General features: G+C 44.2%; 1 protein-coding gene across 3 annotated transcripts in view; it reads right to left on the bottom strand.

The window, feature by feature from the left end:
- The window catches only part of PDE1C (phosphodiesterase 1C), a gene marked incomplete at both ends in the record, with an annotated part of 288273 nt that overhangs the window by 10578 nt on the left and 260777 nt on the right, over window positions 1–16918 (bottom strand). For all 3 annotated transcript variants that reach the window (XM_079786145.1, XM_079786146.1, XM_079786147.1), the window contains one exon: window positions 4794–4862. In XM_079786145.1, coding sequence (XP_079642271.1) covers window positions 4794–4862 — 69 coding nt within the window. The remainder of the gene's footprint in view (window positions 1–4793; window positions 4863–16918) is intronic.

Raw genomic sequence — 16918 nt, 5'->3', positions numbered from 1 at the left:
TTAGGCATGCATTTGATTTTATTTAGGTATTAGAGGCCTGGTGCATGAATTTGTGCATGGGTGGGGTCCAGACAGGCCGGCGGGGGGGAGGGGACATGGAAGGTTGGCTGGCTGGCCCTGTCCCCTGGTCGAACTCACAGTTGAACTCCTGGTCGAGGGGACAATTTGTACATTAGCCTTTTATTATATAGGATGGCAACTGAGGTGCATTTTCCATATAAGAATTTGAGTCTTTTGAGCCATTTATCTATCTTCCAAGCTCTTTTATTGAAATATACATTCACATACCATAAAATTCCCCCATTAAAGTGTACAGTTCAGTGGTTTTGTATATTCACAAGGTTGGACAACCATTAGCAATATCTAATTCCATAAAATTTTTATTGCCACTCAAAGAATCATACCCATGATAATTCACTTCCTATTCTCCTCTCTCCCCAGCCTCTAGCAACCCCTAATCTACATTCTGTCTTTATGGATTAGCTTATTCTGGATATTTCCATAAATGAAATCCTATCATATGTGGCCTTTTGTGTCTGGCTTCTTTCACTTAGCAAAATGTCTTTAAGGTTTATCTATGTTATAGACTATATCAGTACATCAGTCCTTTAGTATGACTGAACAATAATCTATTGTGCAGATATACCACATTTTACTTATATACTCATCAGTTGATGGACATTTAGTTTGTCTCCACTTTGTAGCTATCACAAGTAATGCTGCTGTGAATATTTAAGGACAAGCTTTTGTGTGAACATATGTTTTCCATTCTCTTGAAAATATACCTAGGAGTGGAATGCTGAGTCATATGGTCCCTCTCTGTGACTTTTTGAGAAACTACCAAGCTGCTTTCCAAAGTGGCTAGACCATTTTTCATCACCAACAATATATGGGGGTATCACTTGCTCCAGGTCATTGGCAACACTTGTTTTATTCTTGTCATTTTAGTGCATGTGGAGTGATATCTTATTGTGGTTTTGATTTGATTTTTTCTAATGACTAATGATGTTGACCATCTTTCCACATTCTTTTTGTATATCTTCTTTGGAGTAATGTTTATTCAAATCCTCTGCCCACTTTTTAATTGGGTTATTTGTCTTTTTATTGTTGCGTTGTAAGAATGCTTTCCACATCTGGACACTAGATTCTTATCAGGTATATGATTTGCAAATATTTTCTTCCAGTCTGTGGATTTTCTTTCTACTTTCTTGATAGTGTCCTTTGAAGCACAACAGTTTTTAATTTTAACAAAGTTGTATTATCTATTTTTTTTGTTTTGGTTGCTTGGGCATTAAGTGTCCTATCTAAGAAATCATTGCCTAATCCAAGGTCATGAAGATGTATCCCTGTGTCTTCTTCTAAGTTTTATAGTTCATGCTCTTTCATTTGTGATCTGATTCTCTCTCTATGTCGTGTGTGGTATAAAGTCCTAAGGACTATCTCCCAACATGAATTTTCTTTTCATCTTCGGTCCACTTGAGTTTTCCTTTCTCTTTTTAAATTTTGAATGGTAATGTGTTTGTTTTTCATTTAATATTTTAGAGTTATTTGTTTTACATATCTTTGTAGTTTTGTTTCTGCATAATTTTACTTTATTGTTTTTTAAGGATTATTAGTCCTCCATTGAGCTTTTGAGTATCTTAAACAAGATATTTTTAACTGTTTGATAGCCAGCACAAACAGCTTGAGGTATAGGCACCTGAGTCAGAGGGTGGCAACATGGTATTCCTGAGGTAGGAAGAAGTAGTGAGCTGCCATCATAACACATGTGGTGGAGGGGGTCTGATAGACAAAGCATGAGAGCTATCCACTCCAACTCTACAGCTTTGGAGTGGTCCCAACTCGGAACCTAAGACACCCAACTTGGGCCAGTTTAGACTGCCCAACCAAGGCAAGGCCACAGTGGCTGAGACTCTGGCTCAGGAGCCTTGGAGACCCAGCAGGCCAACAGCAGGCCTCCAGAACTGAAGACAGGAGCCAGGTCAGCTCTGCATCCTTGTAGATGTCCAGGATGATGTTAGAGATCCCACCTCACCTTGGAATGTCATGGCCTTCCACAGAAGAGCAAACACCATCCCTACACACTGGAGTTGCTTGGTTCAGAGCTGTTCTTCTCCTAATGTCTATGGTCCTAAGGGCACAAGCAGGAGAGGATGCAAGAAGCCTCCAGAGACTACAGACCAAGGTTGACTCAATACTAAAAAGCAAGTTAGTATAGTTAATGCAAATTCAAACTTGAAAATGAGCCTTTTCCTGAGGATGGCTGCTTTTTGTACAGTCATAAATTAATATAAACAGTGCCCGCTCACACACCCATCCATCCAGCCTTATCAACACTAATGAGTATCCAACATGTGCCTGTCACCTTGGCAGGCACTGAGGCAAAAAAAAGAATAAGACAGTCCCCACCCTGGAAAAAGCCACCTATCACTGGGTAAAAGCGCTTCTTAGCAAATCCTTATAAGTAAGTATTAATGCTACCAAGATGATTTGGAGGGACTGCAAAAAGAAATTAGCCAGGGAGGAAAGGGAAGCAATGTTTCAGGTGGGGTGACAGAGGCAATAAAGTTCAAGGCCTACTTGGTGGACACCAAGTCCAGTTGTTAGATGGGGGTGAGGAAGCTACAGAAGTTGAGGTTGAAAAAGCAGATAGACAGATTATATTTCATCTAAGCTAAGATGCCACTGATTATAAAGTAAACTATTATTTCATGTATAACCAAGAAAACATGCTAATTAAATTATAACACACTATTGATTGCAAAACATTCCTGTATCAGCGACCAAAATGCTAGGCACTGTCCCTCTCAGAATGGATCAAATTTGGTAATTCCCCAAAGAAGAAATGTAAAAGACAAATTAACATTGGAAAACAATTTAAAAAAATAAAATGAATATGAGCCACATATGGATATAATTTTTTATCATCATCAAATTGGTAAAATATTAATGTTAGCATGAGCAAGAGCACAGTGAAATGGCAAACACGTCACTGAGAGTATAAAATAATGCTACCTTTTGGGAAATCACTTTGACTCTCATGTGTTAAGAACCTAAATATGTACCTATTCTTTGAGCCAATAATTCTACATATAGGAATCTGTCCTCAATTCATAGAAAGATTTATGTACAAGAATGTGAGGTTATCCTATATAAAAAGATGTAATATGCAAATGGTCATTACGCCGTGAAGCATAACAACCAACTGATTAACGACTGGATCACAGATCAGCAGGAGGGTGGGGCAGCGAGCTACAAGTGGGTGGCGGAGAGCTACAGGAGGGGGCAGGGAGCAAGCTTTGAGGGGAGGCGAGGGAGAGGAGGGGCAGGCGGAGCTACAGAAGGGCAGGGCAGCGGGCGGACAGCTACTGGAGGGCGGCAGTGAGCTACTGGCAAGCTACTGGCACACAGATTCGTGCTCAGCACTACTAGTTTATAATAACAAAAATACAAGCTACATTAATAGCAAATTATCAATGAATATACTGTTGACCTTTGAACAACACAGGGGTTAGGGGCACTGACTTCCCACGCAGTCAAGCCTCTGCATATAACTATGGTATAAATTAATCATATGAAATGTTAGTCAAGCACTAAAATAGTCTTAAAATATTTAATAACACAGGGGGAATCTCATGATGTAATAGCAAATTTTAAAAGAGATGAGACAAATTTCATGTAGAGTATAATTCCACCCTAGGGAGGGAAAAATCTAATAAAGAAGGAACAGTCATTTTGGTTACCTCTGAGTGGTAGTACTGGCAACATTTTCCTTCTTATAATTTTTACTTTAGGCCCACTGCATGAAAATTCGTGCAAGAGTAGACCTTCCTTCCCCCGGCTGCCAGCACCAGCTTCCCTCTGGCACCCGGGACCCGGGCTTCCCTCTGGCCGCCCACAGGCATCTGGGACCTGGGCCAGCTTACCCCAGGCCAGCCACAAGCACCGGGGACCGCAGGCAGCTTCCCCGAGCCAGGCCCTGGCTTTGTTAGGAAGGACATCCAAAATGACGTCTGGAAGACATCGGGTCTATCCGGTCTAATTAGCATATTACCCTTTTATTAGTATAGATTTTTTTTTAAGTTTTTCTACTTTCATACTATGTTTATGTTTTCCTTTTATAACCTCTTCCCCCAAACAATGTGTTTTATAAGTTCTACTTGTAAAAATTAAATCATGGTAGAGAATGTAAGCCTGTGTACACACGGAGACAGAATGGCCAATAGGTGCCTCTCGTGTTAAATAGTGATTATACAGAATCATCATGAATGCTTAAAATTTCCTGGTAAAATGTTAGATGGGATCCAGCAGGGTTCGTGCATGACTTCCATGTTTCCTTATGGTAGATTAGCTGTGAGCACCCACTGTGAGTCAGGACTATCCTAAACTTATAAGCAAGAAGCCCCATACGTGGAGTGAGCTTGCACAGTTTGAACATGGTAGAGCTGGGATTTGAACCCAAGTCTCTCTCACCAAAGACTCATACTCATTCCCCGGCACCATCTGTCTCCCAGATACTTCCAAAACACATCCAGGTGAAATTAAGGAAGAACAACACTCTGTTCTTTCCATCAGCAAGCAGGAGAGACTGTGAACCAAGTATGGAGTTATCAGGGCCATTCCTGGAGGAACTTGACAAAAGTGGGTGAGAGAGGCCCTCCAATCACGTGGAGCAGACTGGCTAGTATAGGGCCAGATTCCCAGCTTATCAACTGCTAACCTCAACACCTGAGAAAGCGGTTCTGTCTGCTGTCTGTGATCACTGAGATCACGGCGCGATGCCATTTACCCACCTGGCAAGGTGAGGCGACTTGTGGAGCTGGTGCTCGGGGCTGGGGAGCCATGAGAGTGCTTCTTTGTGCCTGCAAAGAGGAGGAAGAGGATGAGGAAAAGTAGGATTGTGGACAGACCTCTCAGACAGGTAAATGCTCCTCTAAAATGTTATCAGGTGATCCAAAAGTCTGGGTCTGGAAATGTTTGGAAGAAGGTTGGGTGAGGTTGTAAGCAGCGTGTATTCCATGGTCCAGAAAAGCCAGGAGCGCAGCCTCGACACCTGCGCGTGAGGTCACTCTCAGTCTCCTGGTTGGCAGGTTGGGATGTCGGGAACCAACACACCGCGCAGGGCTGCACTGAGACTCTCCAGGGAAACTTGCTGAATAAGCAGTAGCATGAGCACTTGGCCCAGAGGTCCTGGCTTCCTGGGACCAGGGAGGAGCTCCAGCATTGGACTGCTAAGCCCCCCAGAGGATCCTAACATGCACCAGGACAAAGAATCCTGCTGTGGAAGGGACGTCCTGAACTTAGGATCAAGGAATCAGGGGTTTGCCCAAGCTTTGTCCCTTTACTCCCTATTGGACCTTAAAAATGTTAACTGATTTCTTGGAAGCTCAGGTCTTCATCTGCAAAAGGAGGGCATGGAGGTCTCCCCCAATCCCGAAGCTGCCAATGGAGTTCCTATTAGGAAAGGAGTATCTTCCGTTCATACAAACAGTTGAGGGGCTCTGTGGGAATGAGAAGGAAGCCCCCAGTATGTGGATCAGGAAAGAGAGAGCAAAACTAAAGAGGGCTGAATTGATCTGCAAAAGGACATTTGTGTGTGTGTGTGTGTGTGTGTGTGTGTGTGTGTGTACATATATATACCCATACATATTTTATTTTACATATAAACTAGAGGCCCGGTGCATGAAATTCATGCACTGGGGGGCAGGGGGGTCTCTCAGCCTGGCCTGCGCCCTCTCGCAGTCCGGGAACCCTCGGGGGATGTCCGACTGCCGGCTTAGGCAGGCCTAAGGTGGCAGTCGGACATCCTTAGCACTGCCACAGAGGCAGAAGAGGCTCCCACCACTGCCGCTGCACTCCCCAGCCATTAGCCTGGCTTCTGGCTGAGCGGTGCTCCCCCTGTGGGAGTGCACTGACCACCAGGGGGCAGCTCCTGCATTGACTGTCTGCCCCCTGGTGGTCAGTGCGCATCATAGCAACCAGTCATAATACCATTTGGTTGATTTGCATATTAGCCTTTTATTATATAGGATACTAGAAGCCCAGTGCATGAAATTCATGCATGGGTAGGGTTCCTAGCGGCTGCCGGCTACTAGCCAGGGCCTCCCTTCATTCCATGCTGCCCCCTGGTGGTCAGCGCACGCCATAGGGAGCAATTGAACTCCCTGTTGGTTGAACTCCCGAAGGGACACTTTGCATATTGGGCTTCTATATATAGAGAGATGTATACACACAGACACATATAGACAATGTACATATATATTTTATATCTGAATACAAATAATATTTATTGTTCATTCACTTCCTTAGTTTGCCATCCAAAGATCCCTGGAGGCCAGAATCCAGCAACACGGCAGGTGCCTGAAGTCCGAGCTGGCAGAAATGCAGACAATTCTTTTTTTTCTTTGCATCTCTCTCCTTTTTTATTTTGTATTTAGTTTTTGTTGTTTTTGACTTTACAGAGACACTTCTTAGGCAGAGGAGTTAAATATTTCCATGTGAAGTACTTTCTGGTACAAGTCCCCTGAATCTACCCACACTTTTCATAAAGTCTACTTGCCATGCTGTGAATGGAGGTTGTGTTAACTGGGAAAAGTCTTCCTGAGTCACCACAGTCCTGGGTGAAGATCACAGATGACCCCTCAGATGAAGCAGGATCTTGGGAGCTGAAGGGGATAGGTAAGCTTTCCCTGCCCCAGAGTCCCTGTGAGGTGTGGAGAAATACGCTTGGGATGGTGTTTGAGACTGTTTCATTGTAGTCTTCTGTGTTATCATTTATTATTATTATTATTACATTATTATTATTATTACTACTACTACTAGTGGCCTGGTGCACGAAATTCATGCATGGGGGGTTCCCTCAGCCCAGCCTGCACCCTCTCCAATTAGGGACCCCTTGGGGGATGTCCGACTGCCAGTTTAGGATAACCAGCAGTTGGACATCCCTCTCGCAATCTGGTACTGCTGGCTCCTAACTGCTCACCTGCCTGCCTGCCTAATAGCCCCTAACTGCCTCTGCCTGCCTGCCTAATCACCCCTAACTGCCTCTGCCTGCCTGCCTAATTGCCCCTAACCCCTCTGCCTGCTTACCTGATCACCCCTAACTGCCCTCCCCTGCCAGCCTGATCGCCCCTAACTGCCTCTGCCTCAGCCCCCACCACCATGGCTTTGTCCAGAAGGAAGTCAGACATCCGGAAGATGGCCAGTCAACCCAGTCTAATTAGCATATTACCCTTTTATTAGTATAGATAGATTCTATAGGATAGGTTTGCTTAAATGGAAGGAAAAGCCTTTTTTCAGTAGGAGGAGATGCTCTTGGTGGAGAAAAATACATAATCCCTATATCTAGACTGATAGCCAGCCATATGCACTATACTGCCAAACAAGTCATTAAAAAATTGAACCGCTTTCTTACACCTTACACCAAACAGCTGTTACCCTTAAAACCCCTCCTCAGCCCCCACCTTAGGTTCTGCTTTCGCAGTTCACCTAGATTAGGTTCTAATTGGTCAGTTTCTATGCCAGTCAGCGTCAAAAGCTCCGCTTCCTAGGCAGCCATTGGCTCCTCTCAGTTCACTGAGATTTGGTTCTGATTGGTCAGTTTCTATGACAGTCAGCGACTCCGAGCCTATCTCCAGGCCTGATCAGAGAGGCAGGGCTGATCAGTAGCCCCCACAGCTTTTGGCAAGGCCAGGAAAGAAAAAGAAGCAAGGGCTGATCAACAGCTGCCATGGAGGCTACGGATCAGACCCTGCTTCTCTCTCCAGGCCTGATCCACACCCCCCTTGGCAGTCAGTGCTGAGTCGCTGCGGCGCCTGCAGCATGGCAGTCAGTGCTGGGTCGCTCTTTTCCACGTCTCGGAGACGCCATGATGTCAGAGTTGGTAGGGAACTCAGAGGGTCCCAACCTGCCTATGATTGATTAAACCCCCTGGGGTGATTTTTATAAATGGCTTCCATTGCCCTTTCCTGAAGCGGAATCTCCAAGGGATGGAGCCAGAGGTTTACCCATCAGTGCCTCTCCTAACCGGGAGTCATAGACAGGTAGCAGGCGGAGATGCATAAAATAAACCTGTTTGTAATTTCTCCAGGCCTTCAATGGGCACCACTGGGGTGATTAGTTTCTGAATCAGCCTTTCTCTGGCTCCCCAATAACTGAGGGTGGGCTCCTGAAATCATTTTCCACTCCACAGCCACCAAATTACCAACCACGTTACTCTAAGTTCCGTGCGTGGGAATAATACTCAACTCAGTTTCCAAAACCTTTCCCCCTCCTTCCATTCCCCAGGAAAACATCAGAACCCGAGCTGGAGGATGCATTTCCGGGCCAGCTTCCGACCTGCTCTGCTGCTCCAAGCCAGCCTTGGCCTTGGGACACAGAGGTCACCCTGGGATTTGGTGTAGATCTCGCTCCCGTCGGTGACTCAGAATTCACCATTAGCGTTTTTCAATCCTGGCTGCGCATTAGGAGCATCTGGGGATTTTAAAGAAATTGTGTGGATACCCAGGCCCTGCCTCCAGAAAGGCTGCTTTAATTGGTCTGGGGTAGAGCCTGGGCCTGGGCATTTTCAAAGTTCCTGAAAGACATTTCTCTCAGCCCTCAGGGAGGCGTTCTTTCTTCTAAACAACTGGTGAGCATTACCTCCATGGAATGATGTGAATCCTGTCAATGGCTTCTTTTCATTTTTATTTGCTTTTCCAGGAAACTCAGATCTACTTCATGACTTAGTACTGGGCCCTGGGGGGCCTATAAGCCTGTGTGGCTGCATGCTAACGAGCACCGAGCACCGGGTCCATGCTGTCTACCCTCGCTCAACTCGCTGCCTGGAGTTTTATTCTGCTTCCTTAACCCAGTGGTCGGAAAAATCCTTAGTCAACAGAGCCAAATATCAACAGTGCAACGATTGAAATTTCTTTTGAGAGCCCAGTTTTTTAAACTTAAACTTCTTCTAACGCCACTTCTTCAAAATAGACTCGCCCAGGCCGTGGTATTTTGTGAAAGAGTCACACTCAAGAGGCCAAAGAGCTGCATGTGGCTCGCGAGCTGCAGTTTGCCAACCACTGCCTTAACATTTCATAACAAACAAAAAAACACAAGTTGATTAAATGTATGTGATTTTAGAATTCTGAAATATTTAATAGTTGAGGTCGGTAAAATGAAAACGAGTAAATAACTACATCAGTGCGTCAGCTAACCTTCATTATCCTCATCTATAAAGATTTAAAAACATCAATTTCTGTATGTATTTGTGAGGATCAAGTGAGAATACACACGTGAAAATGCTTGGCCAACGTAATGTTTGTTATTTACATTCAAAAGAAAGGTGTGTGTGTGTGTGTGTGTGTGTGTGTGTGTGTGTGTGTGTGTGTGTAAAGTAGCTGGCATGTCATCTTTGGGAGAAAAGCACTTAAGGTCATGAATTACATCGTCCTTGACCTACAGTATCTGAATGCCCAAAGAGTAAACAACCCAATCAGTCAGCCCGGGGTGAAATGTCATCACCGCGGTTTGTGGGGCTGGCAGTAACTCTTGACAAACGAATAGCTTTCAGATATTTCAAAGCAATGCCCTTGGTTGGTTCAGCTAAAGGGCAATAAATGCAATTCATCAGGAGGTCTGGAAAAGAGGACAGCGATGGAAATGACAAGCACTGCTGACCGCTTTGGGGCAACTACACACACCTAAGACTCAGGGCGTGGGGTTAGCACTAAACCCCGGTGACTTGCAGCTTGACCTCAAACAAAAATCTCCCTTCTGCCCAATGGGGTGGCCCCGCCAAGCCCAAGGCTGCTGGGAAAGCGTGATGTAAGAGCCCTGAGACCATGTGTCATCGTTAGTAATAGTCCAACAATAGCAATGTTGTTATGACACGAGCAGATCCCCCAGGCAGAGACGGCTGCTGAAAGACTAAACTAGAAAAAGTGCCTGTCAACCAGGCATCCTCCATCCCTCCCGGTTAGCAACTGCAAGGCTGCCCGATTGATACCCACAAGCTTCAGTCCATCGCTATTGCTAAGCACATCTACCAACCTCTTCTCTGTGTCCCATCAGGGGTGTGGCGGACATCACCAAGCCGTCGTCACCTGATGCCTCGGAACAAATCATCATTTTTGCCCTTTCACAGCCTTGACAAAACAGCATCCAGAGAAGTCCACCTTCTGCTCAGGGCTGTGGGAGGCCTGAGAGTGTGAGGGTTCCCACCTGTCTGAGCTTCCCTAAGAGCTTTTTTCCGATAGTAAATTAATGAGAGCGGCCCATGCAGAGTCTTTAGTAACATTTTTCCTTCACGATGCAACCGCCATCAGTACTATGCTTGCTTCTGTGAGACTTCACCTCCGTTCATCACACAGAACAATGATCAAAACCACAAGAGCTATTCAGACATGCGACACTACGTGCGGTTTAAATGAGGTGGTCTTAAGACTTGAATATGCTTTGGGGTTGGGCATGTGAATGAGGAGTCTGAAAAAAGATTCACAACCTCTGGCCCGGTGATTGTACATCTAAGAAAATTTTCCAGTGGAGATATTCAGAAATTCAACCAGGCCTTATGTACAAAGAGCTCCATTGCTACGTTATTTACAGCTGTCAAAAATAAAAGTGTGTAACTTAATTGTCCAACAGAGAGGTGGTTAAGTAAAATTGTGCTAGGGTCACAAAACAAAATATTACGTTGCTATTTAAATTACATTAATAAAGAGGTATGTGGTGTGTGTTTTTTTAATGGGACAATGCTAACAAGCCAATAGTATATGGGTAAAAACCATAATACAAAATTAAATGTACTGGACTGAATGGCCTCAACTGTGTAAAAATGTATAGCAAAAACCACGAGGAAGTTCAGTGAAGAACTGACAGGGGTAATCACTGGACAGGGTATTACCAATGATTTTAATTGCATCATACTTCTTGATATGTTTCAAAATAAGTACTGCTTTTTCTTTCAGAAAAAAAAATTAAAAACACGTATTTTAATGTGTGGCAAGCACAGCTGCTTTAGACGAACACCACAGCCCAGAAAAACAATCCAGTGGAATTACTACACAGGAGCAACAGGCCAGGTGGCCAGGGAGAGAGGGTGGTGTTTGTGTAATACCCTCCATCACCACTAGGGGAGCCCCTCTTAGTGGTGGTCTGAAGGAGGAAAGCCACTTGTACGCCCACACACAGGGGTAAGGACCATTCCCTGCTCAGACTCTGTACGTTCATGGCTGGAGAGAAGGAAAATATTGCCAGGTAGCCCTCGCAAGAGGAGAAGGAAAAATGTTTGGAATTTGAAAACTAGCATCGCAGGACTATAAAACCGTAATATCATGGTACCCAGAAGAAAACTGAACATACGGAAGCCAACCTAATTCCATGACTACCGGCATTTCTTACACCTCCCAGGAGCTTCTGATAACCCATCCACCTCAAAAGAGATCAGATGAGGCACAATACACCATGTGTATCTTCCAGTGTGCAGGCAAAAGCACGGGTACCTGGGCATCACGTGGCGTTTGGAGGAATGCGAAGGAGATGGGTTGTTGAGTAAGTTCAGACAGCCCCACATCTGGGACAGAACATAGACAACCAAGGAAAACATTAAAAGAACCAACAGCCTTTTCATTTTTCGAATTCCAATCAAGAGGTGAACGCATTGTTTTTATTTGGTAACCAGAAGAACATATAGGTACGTATTCATTGCTGGTTGCTGGGGGGGAGTATGCATGGAGGACCATCAGCCTCCTCTGTGCAATAAAGACTTACAACAGACACGGGATTTACTGAGAGCAGTCAGCACACCCTGCTTTACACGAGTCCCTATGTTTTATTTTTGCATTTGGAGATGTAACACCATGCCATTTGAAATAGTTTCAGTACAAGCCAGTATCACAGGGAACAAAACATTCTTGTTTAGAATGAATGGCCATTCTCTTGCCCTTTGATATACAAATGTGAATTACAACCTGCCTTTCATCGGCTTGGAGCATATTTCACATCGTGGAAGTCCATGCTATCGCTGCCATAAAACAGAGGCCCGTCCATTTCGCCATCTTCCCTTGCAGAGGAGCATTCTGAGAACACACCCAGAGATCCCTTCCAGATCCCGCCAAAGAACTATTCACTTGGCACGATCTGAATTGGGGCTTGGGGTTTGGTTTCTGCTTGCCTCCCTCTTTTGAATCTTGACAAGCATTTTGACATTCATCCAGGCAGCTCCCACCAATCCAGCTGAACAACAGCAAAATCTAAGGCTGAGATGAGCTGATTTACCCGTTCACATATGGCCAGCGCCCTCATTAGGAGAGTGTGCACACCAGGGTGAGGGCCCGCCATCCTAAGGAGAAAAAAAACCCTGTAACAGCAAAAGCTGTGCTCTGTGCAGGGGAAGACGCTAACAGCATCACGTTAGCCTGGCGTGACTCTCCTGGCTTTGGGAATCTGAGTTCCCATGAAAATTCCCTTCTCCTGCTTCCCTTCCCCAACCTGGTCCCTCTTCCCTGACTCCTCCTACCCAACATTCCCTCATGTGGATTACACAGGAACAAGATGCGGTTGTTTTTCCCCATCATTTTGTGTTTCCCATCATGTGCTAAGGCAACACTGCAAGCAGAATGGTGTGCCTTGTCAGAGGCAAAAGACGCAATTTGCAAAAAGGTACAAAAATGAGAAGAAAAGAAGGGAAAGGTCAGAGAAAGGGTATGAAAAAGAGAGCGGACTCTTAAATTAGGTGAGGGGAGGAATCTGGCTGGACCGTGGGCCCCAGAGCTGATAAAATCCTACCTGAGCTCTACAAATAAAAATAGCAAATACTTTTAAAAACTTTTTACAGCATACAAAATTGTATAAAAATATCATCAAAGCAAGAAAAAGGAAAATGTATACTCTGCAGTTCTACCTCAAGAATCAGTTGCTGGGCAATACCTCTGGTCTTTACTAGAAATCTATGTGTTTGGGTGTGTGACTGTGTTTCTGTGCCGTCACACATACACCCAAAGACAAAGACACAGGTACACAAATCCCCACCCCAAGGTAGGGCACGACAGAGAAGCAAAGACTACAGCAACGTGCCATTCCAAAGCTATTGGGTTCTAACGGACTTTATTTAAATGAGTTACCCTGCACCACGGCGTGCCTGAGAAATGCTTCTGTAGCTCCCATGAAGATTCGTGGGCGAGGTTCAGGAATCGTGGCTGAAGCTGACAAAGCCAAGAGCCTCCACCACGGCAGTGAGTGGCCTGCCTCAGCCCCCAGTTGCCCCTGGAGATGTCAGGGTTCAATCCATTTCCACGTGGGCACAGAAGCCAGAACAAATGTAAATTCATTTCAAATACATCTGCCAGTATTTAAAAAAAACAACAACGGGTGAGGTGGGGGGCATGGGTTCAAATAATCAGGAATAAAGAGTGTGTAAGGGGACTTCCATGAGTTCTCAGGGCATCCCACTCCTATTTAAGGTAAAAACAAAATGTTCTTCCGATGAAGCAGTTCTTGCTTATTGCAGACTTTTCCGGAGCATCCGGCTTGTACAAATGTCCGGTGAGAACATCCAGAGGGCCACTCCCATTTGTCTAACCTCCCTGGACCCAAATTCACTTCTCCGGTGAACTTGGCCTCATGTGCTAGACGGTTATTTCCATTCTAACTCTAGTGGCACCTCTGTGCCCATCAGGGCCTTTGATGAGAGGAAACCCTAACGCCTGAAATGTGAACTTGGCAGGTAAAGTGTCTCTTGGTTCTCGAGGGATATTTCAGAGCAATAGTGTGCTGTTCGTTCCAGCTTTTCCATTCAGTTCATTTTCTAAATGATAATGGGGCCTTTTACTCACGGATCGGTGTTGATGAATTGCAAGTATGACTTTCCACTTATTCACACGTGAGATCCAATATAATATCATTAGTGCAGCATGATGTTCTTTAACGTCCAGTTCTGCTGTGATTCAGAGCTACTCCGACCATGGCATCGGCAGAGCAACACTGGGCACGATCCCCCACACGGCACGTATGGAATCTCTCTTTGCTCCAAGGGAGTCCACTTGGGGTTTTCAATGCTTCAGCTTGAATTTATAAATAAATCCACAGGATTGGTGTTATCACCCCTTTTGGAAGAGCATTTTCAGAAGAATCTTGTTTTGTATTTGTTGCTGTTTTTCTTAAATCCAAAAGCCATAGAGAAATTTTTATCTTTTCATACACTTGGCTCTGACAATTTTCCCCAAATGACCTGCAGTTTCCCAACCCTCATGAAAAGCTGCTGTTACTAGCTATCTCTGCATATACTTAGAGCACAAGCCTTTAGCGATATGCTTGGCCTATGGAAGACGTTGACTAAATCGCCGGGTAAATTTGGACTTAGTTCGCACTCCCAGGTGGACAGTGGAATTCAGCTGGACGATTCTCCGTGTGCCCCCTGAAGGCGGGGTGCCAGGCGCCATGGTGAACCCACGGTGATTCCTGGTGGAATGTGTGGGGATCTTGGTATTAGGACAAAGTTTCCAATTGAGAAAAAAAAAGTTCCTGGATTCCCTAAATCCCCTTTACTTGGAACATAATACTACATACATGGGCTTTAATCTTAGAATCTTCTCTATCTCATTATCAGAAAAAGAGTTTTGTGCTTTTTTTCTTTTGTTTTTCCCCATACTCCATGGGAATGTTATCAAGTAATTTCTATCATGTAAGTCTCTGATCAAGGGTTAAGAATAGAAGAAAATATATTATACAGGGCATCCCCCAAAAATGTATACATGCTTCAACAGCTGATAGCTCAATTTTGAAAATGAAATATATTGTAATAAACATTGCCTTTATAATTACTCCAAGAGTATGTATATGTTTTTAGGAAGACCCTATATATTCTATCTATCTATCATCTTTGTATCTATCATCTATATATCTAGAGAAAGATGATCCACAATAGAAGTGGCACTAAAAGACCAGTATCTTCACTCCTAAAACATGGGTCACAAAATTAGTCTCCATCCCTTTGTCTGCTCTCTGCCTCACATCCTGTGATAACACTGCTCCTTATTTTCTACTTCCCACATTTACTAAAGGCATGGTTCCAGGTGGGATACATAACAAAATGGCTTTAAGTCTGCAAATGAAGTAAACAGGTACACCAGATTATCCTTTGGCTCTGAGAGGTTTAGATATCATTTTATTGTTTAAGTATACCAGGTCCTTAATGGGATCCTGTCAGATGTTTTCAATGGTTTTTAAAAGCTGCAAGAATGAAATGGACAGTGGAAGAAAATCCATTTGAACTTAATGGGTTAGAAACGAGTCCCTTGCGTGCTACCATAAGCTGTTTGGTAGGCTCATAAACCAAGAAAGGTTGGTGTGAATAAAAGATGGAACAAAGACCTCCCAATGGTAGTCATTATGCCACAGAAACATGCCACATCAACAAAACTTGAATGTAGAGCTGTTTGGTAAAATGGGAACCCAAACTCCATGTGTCCCTTGTCCCCCAAGGACATGGAGAACTTGGTTTGTCCGTGGTGGGAATGTCCCTACTGCTTTCCCCGCGTACCAGTCAATTCTTAATTCCTGTGTGTGAGCCCTCGCTTTCTATGAGACAATGTAACCCACAGTAAGATGCCACAATCCGAGCGATGGAAGGATGCGTGTCCCGTATCACTGCTCAGTTTGGAGGAAGGTGTTTCAAGAGAACCAACAGACCATAGAAAGTGAGCTAGAGTTTTAGAGAAGTTGTTAATCCAGTCAATACGGGCTTGGAATCATTATTTTAATGTTTTATCTGCTCCAGTATCAATTCATAGCATAATAACACATTGTTTTATGTTTTCCAAAAAAAATAGATCATTCTGCATCTTTACTCAATGTCCTTTCAAAACAGTTTTTTTTTAAAGAATATATAAATAAAAGTTACATGGAGCTTTTATTTTTCCCACACAGAGAGTTCCAAGCAGAGTCTATACTGAATGAAATTCTGTTCCCATTCCCTTTTCAGCTAATGAATGACTTAAAGCAAATGAAGTATATTTTCATTCTATTGGTGCTAGAAAAGAAATGGCTATATTCCTGTGTCTTTTTTTTTTAATAGTGTTTAGTCTTGCTCATTAGAGTATAAAAGGGAAGCTGTAGGCTTTCTATTAGGACTGGCTGCAAAGCCCAGCGTACAAAAATATGGAATCGACTTGAGGTAAAAGGTCAGGATCCAAAGTCAAGTACTGGATGTATTCCATCCCTGTACCAGACCAGAACACCTCTAAGACCACAGTTTGCAAACTGATGTCCCACAGATTGAATGCAGGTCATAGGCACATTTTCTCTGACCAGCACAGTGTTTGTAAGTTTCTGAATTAGTAGCCAATATTTAAAATTTGGGGGGGCTCCTATAAAATCTTTGTTATTTATCAAGACCCCCCATTCCTGCCCACTAGTGTGGCTCAGTGGTTGAGCATCGACCCATGAACCAAGAGGTCATTGGTTCAATTCCCGGTCAGGGCACATGCCCAGGTTATGGGCTCAATCCCTGGTAGGGGGCGTGCAGGAGACAGCCCATCAATGTTTCTCTCTCATCAATGTTTCTATCTCTTTATCCCTCTCCCTTCCTCTTTCTCTAAATCAATAACAACATATTTTTAAAGGACTCTGATTCCTTCACAGCACTGATTCCATAGCTGACCAGCAACTGTCCCCTTGAGACAGGACTCTTAACTCCTCCCTCTCCCTACCACTCTTCACTGCCTCCCTAACACCAAGGCCCATTATGAATTGCCAGTTATCGCAATAACTCTGATAGCTGTGGCTTGCTTTGCTCATTTACCAGAACTGCTATGGCTGTGGTTGAATTTGTGTGACCACCTCGTTTACTATGGTCACTGTTGGGAAAGCAGGGGGAGGCTCAAAAAAATGTGTGTGATTCCCAGGCAAAATGAAGAACCCTGTTCCAGTATCAGTGCGCCAC

The sequence above is a fragment of the Cnephaeus nilssonii genome (assembly GCF_951640355.1).
Source record: "Cnephaeus nilssonii genome assembly, chromosome: 12".
NCBI lineage: Eukaryota > Metazoa > Chordata > Mammalia > Chiroptera > Vespertilionidae > Cnephaeus > Cnephaeus nilssonii.
Note: the sequence above shows the minus strand (reverse complement) of the source record. Positions and strands in the feature narration are given on the sequence as shown.